This window comes from Engystomops pustulosus, chromosome 4, assembly GCF_040894005.1.
Source record: "Engystomops pustulosus chromosome 4, aEngPut4.maternal, whole genome shotgun sequence".
In the NCBI taxonomy this organism is placed as follows: Eukaryota; Metazoa; Chordata; class Amphibia; order Anura; family Leptodactylidae; genus Engystomops; species Engystomops pustulosus.
The window spans coordinates 78,621,348-78,637,415 of NC_092414.1; the positions used below are offsets into that span (position 1 = coordinate 78,621,348).

The 16,068-nt window shown below is 39.9% G+C and overlaps 1 protein-coding gene across 2 annotated transcripts in view; it reads left to right on the plus strand.

Annotated features, from left to right (window-relative positions):
- NEDD1 (NEDD1 gamma-tubulin ring complex targeting factor) overlaps window positions 1-13,870 on the plus strand; it is a 30,670-nt gene extending 16,800 nt beyond the window's left edge. For both annotated transcript variants that reach the window (XM_072146464.1, XM_072146465.1), the window contains exons 9-15: window positions 310-441; window positions 1,242-1,289; window positions 1,641-1,840; window positions 1,974-2,121; window positions 6,060-6,216; window positions 10,763-10,829; window positions 12,309-13,870. In XM_072146464.1, coding sequence (XP_072002565.1) covers window positions 310-441; window positions 1,242-1,289; window positions 1,641-1,840; window positions 1,974-2,121; window positions 6,060-6,216; window positions 10,763-10,829; window positions 12,309-12,413 — 857 coding nt within the window. In that variant the 3' untranslated portion in view covers window positions 12,414-13,870. The remainder of the gene's footprint in view (window positions 1-309; window positions 442-1,241; window positions 1,290-1,640; window positions 1,841-1,973; window positions 2,122-6,059; window positions 6,217-10,762; window positions 10,830-12,308) is intronic.
- Window positions 13,871-16,068: the final 2,198 nt, after the last annotated feature.

The following is a 16,068-nucleotide window of genomic DNA, read 5'->3' on the forward strand; positions in this document are numbered from 1 at the left end:
GAGGAGTTGCCTTTGTTGAAGGAGCCTCGCTGGCCATTGAAGCGGGAGCCCTGCAGTCTATCACTGCATGGCTTCTGTGATGATTTCACCATCTTCTGTGCCACATGAGGAATTTGTTTTCAGTAAAGGTACATTGTAAAGCACCTGGCCAGAAAAGCACAATTTTACATCTGATCTTTCAGATGATTTCCAAATATAAAAGTAAAAATTGTTAAGTTATGTAATAATGCCAATGAAGCCAAGAACTTGTGATTACATTAATTCATTTTATGCCTTGCTAGTTAGCCTTTATTCCTCCTTTTTTTTAAGGTATTCCACATAGTTCAAGTCTTGATGTAATACCATCAAAAGAAACTGATTTTGCCAAAACGTCAGACTTTAAATCAGTGGATTCTTTTGGAAGAAGTAGTCTTGGTGACATATTTTCTCCAGTTCGTGATGGTAAGTTTTAGCTGTGTTTTAAAAGACCTGTGCAAGGTGAATTCTTGTCAGTAAAAATAAAACCAGGTTCACACTTTGGGGCGGCGTAGAGTTTTTGTTATATATAAATAATAGGCTGGGGCAGAGGCTAGCTGACTATATACTAGAGGTCAATAGGTTGGCTAGCTATATACTGGGTGGGGTGGAGGCTGTGACCAATGTACTTCCTACCATAGGCTTGTACTTGAGTCAATAGGTTTTCCAAGTTTTTGCTTTAAAATTTGGCTTATACTCGTGACAGCTTCTACTCGAGTATATACAGTAAATACAATTAATCTGGGTCCAATGCTAATCCAACACATCAGAATCGCACACAGAAGGCACTGGTGAAAAATACTCATTTGAAAAATTTTTTAGCACACCTTTAAAGGACATCTACTATCGGTTTCACTAGGCATAACCAGGTTTTCATTTGGTCTACCTCCGCCCCTCTTCATCCTATGCGATCATACTTCCTGCTCCAGCCAAAGGAGCTAGGAAGCTAGAGAGCACACACCCCACTCTCTCCAAGCTCCAGCTTGTCTAACATCACTAGACAGGCACATAATGCTGGACATATACCATCTGGTAGATGACACATCTTATGGTAGATGTCCTTTAGACTGTCTTGTGTGATTTTTTTTTTTTCTTTCTGCTGTACAAAATCCAAAAGAAGTCTGCTAACCTAAAGATGTATTCAGTTCATTTTTTACTTTGATTCTTTTTTTTATTTTTATACAGTTAATGTCCTAATTGTTCTTTGTTCTTTTTTAAATCTCAAGATGCTTCACACCTTAGAGTAATGGAAGAGTTTGCATCAAAAGGAAATGGTATGTGGTGATGACTTCCTTGTAAGCAATTATTTAATCCTTTATTACATAAATGAAAATGATATAAATGCTAAAATGTTATAAAATTTTAGTTTTAGGTATTAAAGAGGTATCCAATATGAAATCTTGTACTCGAGAAACATCACAACATACACCTATGGGTTCTTTCTGGTACTGCAGGTCAGCTTGATTGAAAGGAATGGAGCTGAAAGGTCAGACTCAACCCATGGATGTGTGTGGCTCTGTTTCTGGGAGAAAATTGGTACATTTTGGGACATCCACTTTCAGGCTGGGTTGATTATGTACTTGGATCCTATATTTCCTATCATTTTGTTTTCTTTCCTCTCTTAGACCTTGATTACTTGGCTCAGTTCACTGCCATACCCGCTTCAAGACGCCATCCGGCAGGTTCCAGTAACCAGGGGATACATTCCTCACCTTTACACTTAATTATTGGAAGTCCCATTAAAGAGGAAGAAGAGCCCCAAGATGTAGAGCACAAAACAAGAAAATATACAGTGAAAACAGATTTGAAGGACAATGTTAGGCAGGTAAATTGTTTATTATTTTTGTTTTGTTTTTTTTTGAGTGTGATTAATAAGTCATATTTGCATTGTGTATGTCATAGCCATTTTCTCTATTTGTTCATTCACACTAGTGAGTGTTTTAATTTTCCTATTCTAGCTTTCAAAACCAACAAGCAGTGAACACATTACCATGAGTTCATCACCTGTCCCCCTATCAAGGACCCCAGAGGCAACTGATCGAGTGGGAAAGCAAGTTCCATCCCAACTAAAACAAGACTTTCCAGTAAATGGTGCAAAAGTAATAAGTAAGTATGTAGTGTGTATATTGTTCACATATGTAACTGCTATACTGTGACGCAATGAGAAATGGAAAGCTTCACGGGGGTGGTACACCAAACATATTTGTGTTTGAGTTATTTTGTGCAATAAAATGCTTTCATGGAATGGATGATGGCATACTGTTGTCGCTTCCACTTTTTAACCCCTTAATGATCTGCGCCATAGCTGTATGGCGCAGAGATGCGGGGGGTGTATGTGGGCTGAGCCCTCTTCAAAAACAGGTGAGGGTTGTTGCATATTGCAGCAAACCCCCACCGCTGCAAGCACCGACCGCGGCTATTAAAGAGAACCCGTCATGCAAAATAACCCCCCTAAACTAAATATATTTTCATAAACTGCCATTAGAGAGCATTGCCTCTATCCCTTCATTGTCCCTCTACATGCCTGTAAACCTAAGCAATGAGGTCCTAAAGCTGTATGCAAATGACCTGTGAAATGTCCAATGAAGCATTAGCATATTCAAGCTGTCCACTCTATTCATGAGTGGGAGGCACAGCCACACCCCCAGTGCATGACTGACAGCCTGTATAATAATGTAAGGCTGTATAATGATGTGCTGGTGGCCACGCCCCCTGCAGCCTGTGTGTGCATGTGTGTGTGTATAGGAGAGATACAGCAGCTCCAGGCAGCCATGTTATAGCAGAACATGTCAGATTCATGTGTAGCTGATGTCTGTGTCTCTCACCTGTATATTAGGAGGATGCAGCATGTCAGCAGATACAGCAGACACTAGCCATGCTTTACTATACATTACACACAGACATGAGCAGGGGGAGGAGAGGGGAGGGTATCAGGGGTGACATCACTGCCCCCGACCATGTGACCAGCCTCATTTACATGATAAATAATAGATGATTTTACAATGATGTATGAAATAACTAGATAAAGGCTGGGATGGGATCCTTGTGAGCTGCTCCAACAGGTAGAGGTGACAGGACTAGTGACAGACCTGATGACAGGTGTCCTTTAACTCCTCCCATGCTGCCGTCAAAGCAGCCGGCGGCATTTAAAAGACGGATATGATTGTCGCTTCCCTGAACGACATGGGGGGGGGGGGGTGTCGATTGGTTGCTTTGTCAGACCGGAGGCTGCATGGTTTCTGCTGTTTTGTTACAATAAACCAGTGGTTCACTGTGTATACTGTGCAGACACTGTGTATACTGTGGTAGGAATGATGAGACCATCTAGGGTTAATGTACCCTGAATAAAAAGTGACCAAAATGAAAGCAATGAAAATGTTGGCTCATTTTGCAAAAAAAGACACCTCCCCCATGTCCGTACACCAAAGTATGAAAAAATTATTATCGTCAGAACATGGCAAAACATTTTTTTTTCTTTTTCGTACACGTTCGTTTAATTTTTGAAAAAGGGTTAAAACACAATAAAACCTGTATAAGGCATGGCGGGGACACGGCAGCGTGTGGGGAGAGGAGGAGGAGGAGGTGAACGCTGCTCACCACCGCCCCTCTCCACAGGAACATATGGCGCCGTAACCCGGGAAAGGATAGGAAATGTCCTATCTTTTCCCGGGCTACGGACCCGTACGGCGCCGTGACCCCATAGAAGTGTATGGGGGACGTATATTGGCCGTATATACGTCCCCCATACATATGTGTGAATGTAGCCTAAATTTGGTATCACCGTGATTGTACCGAACCAAACAATAAAGTAGATATGTTATTTTGAGTGCACGGTTAAAGTCGTAAAAACTGAGCCCACAAGAACGTGGCGCAAACATGCTCTTTTTTCCCAATTATTCCACATTTGGAATTTTTTTTCCAACTTCCCAGTACACGGCATGGGATAATAAATAATGTGATGGAGAAGTAAAATTTGTTGCGCACAAAATAAACCCTCACACAGCACTGTACAAGGGAAAACTGAAAAAGTTATGGTTTTATAGATGGAGAGCGAGAAATGAGCGGAAAAACCCTGCGTCCTTAAGGGGTTAAAGGAAATCTACCACCATGTTCAAGGATTGTAAACCTCCTCCGGGTCATTTGCATATTTTTCAAATACTTTTTTTTTCTTAAAAATAAGAGCTTACAGAAGAGTGGATCCTGCGAGAGGTGGCACACAACAGGATGTAAGTGTGCTTGGTTTACAATCTTTGATCCTGGTGGTAAAGATTGGTAACAAAAGTTGTACAGTTGTCAAAATCCTTACCCAGTTCCTTACATGAAAGTATGAACGAGTTTTGGGTTTTTTTTACGGTGTCATAACATTAAAAATGATATAAAATTTGTACCTCCTTGATTGTACTTCTCAAAAGAATATAATTTCTCTCTCCTACATCTCTATCATGGAAATTATATCCTGTGGTAGGAGAGGAGTGAAAGACAAAAAATGCAAAACTCCCAAATAACTGCACTTCAAGAAGTTTGATGAAAGTTCAATTGCCCCATTGTAGTAAATAGGGTCTTTTGGCACCAATGGTGTCCCTATACAGCACATAGTGAGTCTTACCTCTTTGTTTTCTCTGTTTCTATAACGCAAGAAAAATAAAAGCCTGGGGCAGATTTATCAAGCTGTCTAACACTAAGAATGTGCTTAGTTGCCCATGGCAGCCAATTACAGCTCATCTTTCATTTTTACCAGTGCTCATGAATATTTTAAAGGGGAGCTATAATTGGTTGATACAAGAAATTAGTACCACTAACTCAATACTTCACATTTCTCTGCTCTCAGCAGGCAAATTTAATTTTGTGCAAATGTTTTTTCCACAAAACATTTTTAACTTGCGATCAGTAAAAAGATGGTAAGAAACTTTAGGGTACTCCTCTTAATCCATAAGTCCATAAATGTTAAAGTGTCATACCAGACACAATAACAGGCTGTTTTACCAAGGGCTTCGCATACCGTGTGACGTTTTGGAGGTCCCGCTTCCTTCCTCAGACATGCATGAGTACCCTTAAGTTTTTTGCCATGTTTTTGCTGATTGCAAGATGAAAATGTTTGCTGAAAAACAATTTTTGGACAAATTTAAAGTATTTACCTGCGGAGAGCAGAGAAAATGTGAAATATTGAGTCAGTGGTACTAATTGCTTGTATTGACTGTGGATTTGTGAGAAATCTGAAGGTGACTCACTGTTGTGCCCTGACATTTGCCATATGTTGTGAAACACACACTGATATATCTTACGAGCTGTAATTGGTTGGCAGGGCGATTGTTCATGGACAGATAGAGATCACATGACCATCCATTTCCATTTTATGGACTGTCTGGAATGTCTGGCACATGAGGTAAAAGACAGGAGGCTTCACTTTACACATAAAGAAATGGAGCAGGACTATACTAGATGTATATTGGTAACTTACTTAAAGGAAACCTACCACTTGAAGTGGCAGGTATAAGAAGGAAATACCGAGCACCAGCTCAGGGTGAGCTGGTGCCGGAGCTTATTTTTGATAGTGTTTTAAACCGCTGTATCGCGGTTTAAAACACTTTTTAAACTTTATAGCCGAAGCTGCTTCGGCGCAGGGAGGTACGCGCTCGGCGCTTACCATGCGCACGGCTCTCCTTCACTTCCTATGTAGCCGCGCACACGGTCGCGCGCATGGTAAGTGCTGAGCGCGTACCTCCCTGCTCCGAAGCAGCTTCGGCTATAAAGTTTAAAAAGTGTTTTAAACCGCGATACAGCGGTTTAAAACACTATCAAAAATAAGCTCCGGTACCAGCTCACCCTGAGCTGGTGCTCGGTATTTCCTTCTTATACCTGCCACTTCAAGTGGTAGGTTTCCTTTAATACCCTAACACTCCCCGCCCCCGGCACTCACACATGTTCAAAAAACATGCAGCCCATTTTAACTATGTCCTTTTCACTGTGATTAATTCTATAACGATGCCTGTTTTTCCTATTAGGAATTTCTCTTTTAACTTGTGATTTTTAACTTTCAATGACAGGTCCAAAGATGTCTAACTCTCCGAGTTCTGAAATTGCCGCTTCCCTGTCAGGAAAAATAGCAGATTCTTTGGCAAGTGAGAAATCTGGAGCCCCGCTAACATCTGTTCAAATTAGTTTTATTAGAAATATGATTGAAGAAACCCTTGATGACTTCAGGTAATTTTACTAAACTTTTGATTAATGTTAAGGCATTACTTATTGAGAAAAAAAAAAAAAGTCAAACAAAGTTATGTTGCCAGCTACGCATGGTTGCTGCCATACTTGTACAGGATGAAGTTGCATAACGGTTTCATCCGTTCTTGGATACTGTTCAAACGTATAATATATAGTTGTAGTGTCACTGTATGTACTTTGCCTCTGGCCTGTATTCTACGTTTGGTAGGTGGAGTTTGGTATGTTTTTGGCACTTTTTCCCCGTGCCAATTATCTGTCATTATTTCACTTCCTTCCTCTCATTTCACAGTCTAACATACACTACTTCCTCCACCAAGTCTAGTCTATGTTCTCATTTGGCATAGAGAAATGCACAATAATTACCAAAATATCGTTTTATATTTGTCCATTATGCGGTTTCCAAGATATTCCCAGCATTATCCGTGTGCTTATTAGGTTTCTAATGCACCCGGTAGTGTCCTAGGCACCCAAAACATTTCTATTCCTCCATTGCTTTTTTTTATGCTGTTTCCTAATTGCTAAAAACTGGATATTATATGATGCCGTTAACCTTCGATCGGGGACGCAAGCTGAAGCTATGTGACCCGAGTGGTGTCATTCAGTATTGGCCGATGATGATCCAGTCACATGACATTGCACAGCATCTGGGAGCTTCGGCAGGGAGGGGGGTGTTGGTGTCAACGCATGTCTAGTCTGGGGGTGTCTGTGGTGTTGGTAATTGTCTGGTTTTGTGGTAGTGGGGGGATGGCTGGGGTCTGCGGCGTCAGCCACAGTCTGGTCGGGGTGGGTTGGGGGTTTTCTGCGCGTTGGTCATAGTCTGGTCTAGAGGTTGGGGGGGTGACACCATTGTGCTCTAATGTATATATACACAAATGTGAAGAGACGAAATGCCTCTCGGCCAAAGAAATCCCTGAGATGTTCTTAATAATGTCATGGGGTCCCTTATATTGAGGCCTACAGTGTTACTACTGTTTTATGGGGCTACTGTGACAAGGGACTGTCACACTAGCCCCATTTCATAGTATAAGATCGGGCAGCCATTGTGAGGAGAGCAGACAATAACAGACTGCATGCACGTGGACCGCATCCCCTGCCTGTTAATTTACGTGCTGGAAAGGGTAACAAACAACCTATTCCCCAACCTAAACATGTTAAAATACAGGCTCTCATAAAGTTTCTGAACCTTTCCACTGCTTAACTTTTGTGGCAGGATTGAGGTTTTAATCTTTTAACTGTTGAATAAATTTCTCCTCGTCTGGCACTTAAGCTCTTTTTGTCAGATGTTATATTAGAGGTAATTGTGTTTTACAATGGCAAAATCCCCATATGCTCAAGTTTAAAGCAGTGAAGTGAAAACGACTTGTGCGAAGCATATTTCTGTTTGTTGTGATTTATGTCCGTTGTGTAGTAGATGATCATATTTTGAAACCCCATTTGGTTAGTAAAATCCTTTAAAACTTTGTTTTATAAGACTCTACATTATGTCGCTCTGACAATGTCCTGAAAAATCCCTTCATGGGTTTTCACTATATTAAGACAGACTACCAGATGGGTTTGTCGGATAGTTCTTAAGAAGAGACGCGACTGACAGTGGGAGGCTCTGACCCTTTTCAATGTTGTGAACTGTGATAGGACTCAGGAGGAAGTGTTCTGAGCAGATAGAATTCTCACCAGCTGTTAGGATTGAAAGCCTGTGAACCACATATGTAGATCCAGAGCTAAAGTTCTCCAGAGACTGGAAAACCACTTGTCAATAATGGAACTTGCACTGCAGAAGGAATGTGCTGTTGAGACTTTTTTATTATTGGACGATTGGTATTTTCATGACGATTGTTCATTGTGTATAAATAAATTATCCAAACTCTGTTTATCTCCATATAATACATGTTTGTCATTACAAAAATCTGCACATGTTAGAAGAATGTTCCAGCACACAATGTAGCACCTTGAGAATCTCAAGCTCAGAAGGCATCTGGTAACACCACCAGAGCCCTTCATGTTGATTTTAAAAAGGAGGCCATGGATAACAATAAGAAAATTACCAGTCACAGTGCCTGGATTTATGGGTAATGTCCATGGTTTATCATGCCTGATTTTAATGGTATATTTCTTTTAAGATGGAAAATCAAACCAAATGTTTGACTAAAAGGTACCAGCCGTGGTCTGTTCATGAATCACTTGCCTACAGTAGCCGGATTTCTTTGATCGACTAGAGTGCTCTTTTTCTCTTGTGGGTTCTGTTTGTATACAGAGATCAGTAGTTATGTGGCGCCAACGTTGCATGTGTCACTGCATCTTGAATCTCCTACTGTAGTGGCATGTGTACTGCCAATTTGACGCCACGCCGGCCTCTGTATACATACAGAACCTGGCAGTGACGGCCATCACCACAGGAGAACGGGAGTGCAGAGAGACATGAGTTTAACCCCTTAACGCTCTGCACCGTAGCTCTACGGCGCAGAGGTACAGGGAATGTATGAAGAGGGCTCACGGGCTGAGTCCTGTTCATACAGAGGTGGCGGTTGTTGCATATTGCAGCAACCGATATTGCTTGGACCGATCGCGGCTATTAACCCTTTCATTTAAAAGACAGCGGCGCGTGGGTGCCGCCATCTTTATTACGATCGCCGCGCCCCCGAACGTCATCGGGGAGGGGGGTGATCGGTGGCCATTGTAGCCTCGGGTCTTCGTTTGACCCGAGGCTTAATGGCTTCTGCAGATTCGTTACAATGAGCCAGTGGCTCATTGTAACTAATGAGCTGCAAAAATGCCATATTGCAATACAGAAGCATTGCAGTATATGGTAGGAACAATCTGACCATCTAGGGTTAATGTACCCTAGATGGTCTAAGAATTAGTGAAAAAAAAAGAAAAAAAAAAGTTTAAAAAACAAAACAAATTAATAAAATATTAAAAATTCAAATCACCCCCTTTCGCTAGAACTGATATAAAACATAATAAACAGTAAAAATCACAGACACATTAGGTATTGCCGCGTCCCAAAATGCCCGATCTATCAAAATATAAAACCGGTAATGGCCGGCGGTGCGTTCCGAGGTGGGAAATGGCGCACAAATGTCCGAAATGCAACTTTTACACCTTTTTACATCTCATAAAAATTATCAAAATGTCGCACAGACCTCAAAATGGTAGCAATGCAAACGTCGGCTCATTTCACAAAAAATGACCCCTCACACATCTCCGTGCGCCAAAGTATGAAAAAGTTATTAGCTTCAGAAAATGGCAAAAATTATTTTTTCTTTTTTGTACACATTCGTTTAATTTTTGAAAATGTATTAAAACACAATAAAACCTATATAAATTTGGTATCACCGCGATCGCACCGAACCAAAGAATAAAGTAGGCGTGTTATTTGGAGCGAAGTCGTAAAAACTGAGCCCACAAGAACACATGTGCGTTTTTTTTCAATTTTTCCACATTTTTTTTCAGCTTCGCAGTACATGGCATGTTAAAATAAATAACATTACGAGAAAGTAAAATTTGTTACGCACAAAATAAGCCCTCACACAGGTCTGTACACGTAAAAATGAAAAAGTTATGGATTTTTGAAGGTGGAGAGCGAGAAAAGAGCAAAAAAACTCTGCGTCCTTAAGGGGTTAAAGGAAACCTACCACTTGAAGTGGCAGGTTTCCGATGGCAATACCGAGCACCAGCTCAGGGTGAGCTGGTGCCGGAGCTTATTTTAGTTAGTGTTTTAAACCGCGGTATCGCGGTTTAAAACACTTTTTAAACTTTATAGCCGGCGCAGGCAGGTACGCGCTCGGCGCTTACTGTGCGCGCGGCTACATAGGAAGTGAATGAGAGCCGCGCGCATGGTAAGCGCCGAGCGCGTACCTGCCTGCGCCGGCTATAAAGTTTAAAAAGTGTTTTAAACCGCGATACAGCGGTTTAAAACACTAACTAAAAGAAGCTCCGGCACCAGCTCACCCTGAGCTGGTGCCCGGTATTTCCATCGGAAACCTGCCACTACAAGTGGTAGGTTTCCTTTAAGAGGTGTATTGTTTTAATACCCTCAGCCACATATAAACTTTTCTTCTGTTTGCTGTGTGCAGCAGGCAGTTGTATGTAATGTGTGTGAGAATTTGTAGAGTAGCGCAGTATTTATTCACTGTGTGTGTAGATGAAAAGCAGTGGTTGTGGTTAGTAACTTATACTATTGATATTTGCAAAGTTTATTTGAAAGTTAGTTTAGGAATTGCCTACGCTGCAATCCAAGCTTAAATGTTGTACCGATTTTGAATTTTACCAACACACAACTCAGCCTAATACAGACTGATGTATGTAGATCCCGTTTTTGTGAATGACTGGCTGAAGAACTACAAAGGGATGTCAGTCACTGTCCAGATCTGTGACAGTAGATGTAAGTACACATGCCCTAGGCAGTGTATCGCCAAGAAAAACTATACTGGTAAAACCTAGCAACTAAAGTTCTATACTGTAACCTTGTGTAAACTAAATGTAGATAACCATTTGTATCTGCTTGTCTTGTCTACCTCTGTCATTACAGGGAAGCATGTCACAGAGATATTATCAATTTGCAAGTTGAGATGATAAAACAGTTTCATATACAATCGGTATGTATAAGAAATGTTTGCGGTTGGGTTGGATAACGAAATGAGGAATTGTTTAAAGGAAATCTATCATCAGAAATCTACTTGCTTAGTGGATCCAGATGGTAGATTCCCCAAATAAAACTCTGCCCTATACAGCTTTTACTATTTTCAGGAATGCAGCTTAAATATTTTAATTATTTTATTTATAAGCTGATTCTCTGCAGAGGCTGCTTGGGTCAAGAAGTAACCTCTGTGTGCTCCTGGGGCTAAGGCTACTCCACAGCCCAAGTATCCTTGCAGATCCTTCTCTCTGTGTGTCCATGTCTCGGAGGCATGGCCAGCCCTGTGCAGGCACATTGGCTTCCGGCCAGAGGGGAGCTCTGCTCGTGTGCCACAGGGCAAAGAAAGTGTCGCCCCTGGTAGCCTCTGCCGATAAATGGTATAAAAATAAAATGAATGTATTAAAACATTTAGGCTGCATCACAGAAATTAGTAAGAGCTGTGTAGGGCTTAGTTAGATTTTGGGAATCTACCTTATGGATTTACGAAGTATGTAGACTACTGACTGTAGATTTCCTTTTAACATCTAAATGTGTATATATGTTACCCCATGAATACTAGAAACGGCTTTTGTGCATGGCAGTTGCAAAACATATTTTATATTAACTCTGTTGGTAGATGTAAAGTTGCACAGAATTGCTGCCTCAGCATTTGTGGAGGAAGAGAATTCTTGTAATAAAACTTAATAAAGAAAGAAAAGCAGCTCTTGGTAATGTTCTTAGTTACTGGTAGTCTGTCACTTAATATTCTTTTAATGCTTTGTCCCATTAGAAGGAAGGGTCATTTCACGGAATGTGCGGTGACAGAGAGCCTAGGACACAGTGGTGCAATGCAGAGCTACTAAAATCAGAAGGGGGTTATGGGATTCTTCATGGCACTACACACAACGAGTCAACTAATTAATGTTCTGTAAGATTTAGCACACATTAAAATAGCCTATGCAGGGAAAATAACTTGTAGCAGTCGCTGCTAAGTATGTATCTTCATTATTTGTAAACCTTTATTGTATGTATTTTACGCATTTCAGGAGCTGCTTAAGGGAAAATAAAGTGAGCTCTGTCTGAGATGGATATAAAAGGACTGCCACATCCGTATGCTTGCAGATGGGGATGTTTTTTTGTTTTTTTTTTTGCCCTTGATGTTTTCTTTACCATTGGTTTCAAAACTTGCCGAATGATCTAATCTCTTCTTTGTGCCTGCTAACTCCAGCAAACTAAGTTTATATCAGTCCTTGCAGAAAACATTGCCTGCTGTTTAGTGGCCCCCTTTTTCCTATAGGTTTTTAATTGTTTTCTATTCTGGTTTTCTCTAAGCTGTAGGTTGTTTTTTCTTTAAATATGCATCACATGTGTAGCTGTGTATAAATAATGCAGTCTCCTCTTCCACATCCTTTTAAGGTTTTGTAAGTTCATAAATTCATAACTTCTTTTTTCTTTTCAGAGTGAAATTCAGATGTTACTTGAAAGGTACTCTGTAAATGAAAACTTGGTCGCTGAGATAGAAAAGCTTCGCGAAGAGAATAAAAGGCTAAAAGCTCACTACTGAGGGACACAGTTGGTGTTTTAAGTGCTTTTTCATCAGTGTTTGTCATATTGATAGGTCCTTGTATGGCAAAATTGTCATTTATTGGACCCTCACTGGACAAGAAACACTTGAGCCAAGGTAGTACTTACTACAAGGCTGTGCACATGGCTGACTCAAAGAAAAATCCACAATACTTTCCATTGCAATGTGTTAATAATGGCTCTCCTGCAAAGGAAGAATATAGTATGGATTCCTAAAGTAACACACCAGAAATGTGTGTTCTCTCAGTAATTCATGAGCATGGGAATGTTCTCTGTCTTGTGGATATTTGCTGAGGTGCCACCCCTTACAACTCGAATCAAATGATGTTACATGCATGGAAAGACAGGGTAGATGGAAGTACAGTATGTAGGAATTATTTTGTAACATTATGGTTAAAATGAAAAGGTCAGCGCAAACTATGCAATGTGTGCTTAATAAGGACTTGTCACTAAAACACAAATAGTCTATATTGAGGTCTTTGGCTGTAATTAAAAAGCATACGCTTACCTGGAGATGGGTTTGATGGCCCAACTTGGACCCATCAATACTGCATGTTTGCACTTTGCTACAGTACAGCCGGTGTGGTACACCCTGACTTCAGTGTGCATGCGCCATTGTGTACTATGCCGGCTTCACTGAACAATTCTGCAGGTGCTGGGAGCTATGGAAACAAGTGAGTAGGAGGCTTTTTTTCTACTTTTCTACAGCGATTGGAGACGCTAAATCACAGGTCTATAACAACTGGAGTGATTTAGTGTCCCAAATTGCCTTGATAGGTTTCCTTTTGAACAACATCTTCATACTTCTACATATATATTTTATTATCTTGTTTTTCTAAGCTGAAATGTAATATGAAGCAATAAGTCAAGATGGATTAAGAATAATGTTGAACTATGATGTAAATGTTCTATTGACCTATCCAAGTGCCTCTTTTTATATCTGCAACAGGCGCGATTTTGTTTAGTTTTTTTGTTTTAGTAATTCTTCAGTTATTTTTTTATAAATATCTTGTATATATTTAGATAATAAAGTTAAGGCTTTTTGTCATTTGCATCATCAGTAAATGAATGTTATTTTTGTATTTTTAAATGTAAAAAGCTATAACCTTCTAGCGTTCTTTGTTTTGTTTTATTTTGGTGTGAAACTGTCTTGTTAGTGTCACTCTAATTAACTTAAACTTTTATTTTGAATCTGATATGGAAAGTAATTTTATTTAAATCATAAATATAAATGGCGTTTTAATCCTCTTCAGCACTACATCAATATTATGTAATAAGAGAAGAAATAGTACTGTGGCTAAGTCTGATTGATGTCTAGTCAAGCATGATAACAAAAATTAAAAGGTGTACCTAGAGAATCACGGTGCCTTTATACTGATATTAAATCATTGAATGATTTAATGACCTTGAATTTTAATAAATTGCTTTTATATTCAATCATAGTGATTTTGGAGAGTTTTCAAGCGGAGCCCTTTTTACAGCTATGGTTTGTCATCCACAGCTGTTAAGAAAAGGTTGTGCTATTTGTGACAAAATACTGCTACTACTTTTGTTATATTTTCTGCACTTGTTTTAGGTTTGTGTTTGGTGCCAATTATTTTTGACTTAATGTTGCACATTCTACAAGTTAGTTTGCAGTAAATGTACCGTATTATTCAGACTATAAGATGATCCTTACTCCAGATTTAGTCTTCCAAAAAAGGAAAAATATATTTTACTCCAATTTAAAATATCCCTAATGGTTGCACAACTGCACAGCACACATAGCTCTTCTACATCCATTCATTCACATACAGCTCTGCTATACACACTTACACAGAAATGTGAACACTACTACATACATTGGCCTGTGCTGTGCACGCACACACATACAATGAGGCTCACCTCTCCAGGAGATCGTATGAAGTGCTGTCAGCACCTCACCCAATTTCCATTTCAGCGGCACTTTTTATCAAATTTTTTTCGTTATTAAATTCATAACATGAACAAGTAAGTTGGAGCTGTGCTTTAATGGTACAAGAATCAAACTATTCTGCTCTATAAATAAAATAAACTATTTGTGTAGCGATCATCAGGGTGCCTCTGCTAGCTGTAAGGCATATCCTTTCCCAAATCAACCTTTTAGGGTACACACATTCTTATCATCCTGCCTTTGGCAAAAGAAACTCCGAAATCATGTGTGTAAACCGTTCATAGGAAACAATAATTGTAAATGTATTGTGGCTGCCCTCTGTGTAATAACTGACTTCAGAACTCTTAAATGTTATTACTGAAAAGTTTATAGCCATCACCAATACCACTGGATGATATCAGCAGCACTCTAAGAAGCTATAGTAAATCAGTGGTTTGATGTAACGTTTCAACAAGGTCTTTCTCAAACACAGTTAAATCCAGCATAGTTAAGTGTGTGTATGTGTGAATAATATATACACACATATATACATATGTGTGTGTGCATTACATAAATAAGAGCTACATAATCACACTCCACGATAGCCCATATTATGTAACTTTTTTTTTTTTTTTTATAGGAAACCTATAATACCATCAGCTGGTTGGTGAATAATATATATCATATACTTAACCCCTTCCGGACGCGCGCCGTACTAGTACGGTGCGCGCCGGGTCCCGGTGCATGGAAAGGGCTCGCGGGCCGAGCCCTCTCCATAGCCGGTAAGTCTAGCACCGATCGCGGGTGCTTTCACCGCGATCGCCGCCGGCAATGCTGCCGGAGGCTTCAAAAAGATGGCGCCGCATCTTTGCTCCTCGATGACGTCACGGGGAGCGGTGATCCGTTGCCATGACAGCATCGGGTCTCACGAAGGCCCGAAGCTGTCTCGTTTTAACCCATTCATTACAATGTGCTATAAGCACATTGTAATGAATGAGGAGTAAAATCCCCATATACTGCCATATTGCAGTATGGCAGTATATGGTAGGATTGATCAGACAACCTAGGGTTAAAGTACCCTAGGGAGTCTGAAAAATAGTTCAAGTAAAAGTAAAAAAAAAGTTAAAAAAAAAATTATATTAAAAAAACCTAAAAATTCAAATCACCCCCCTTTCCTTAGAACTGATATTAATAAACCGTAAAAATCAAACACATTAGGTATCACCGTGTCCGAAAATGTCTGATCTATCAAAATATAATAACGGTTTTTCACTGCGTTTAACCCCGTAACGGAAAATAGCGTCCAAAGTCAAAAATGACATTTTTTTGCCATTTTGGAAAATATAAAAAAATTAATAAAAAGTGATCAAAAGGTAGCACAGTCCTAACAATGTTAGCAATGAAAACGCCATCAAAAGTCGCAAAAAATGACACCACCCACAGCTCTGTACACCAAAGTATGAAAAAGTTATTAGCGCCAGAAGATGGCAAAATAAAAAAAAAAATTTTGTACAGGAGGTTTTAATTTTTTTTAAATGTATGAAAACATTATAAAACCTGTACAAATGTGGTATCCCTGTGATCGTAGCAACCCAAAGAATAAAGTAGACCTGTCATTTGGGGCACACAGTGAAAGCCGTAAAATCCAAGCCCACAAGAAAACGTTGCAAATGTGTTTTTTCACCATTTTCACTGCATTTGGAATTTTTTTCCCGCTTCCCAGTACACGCCATGGAATATTAAA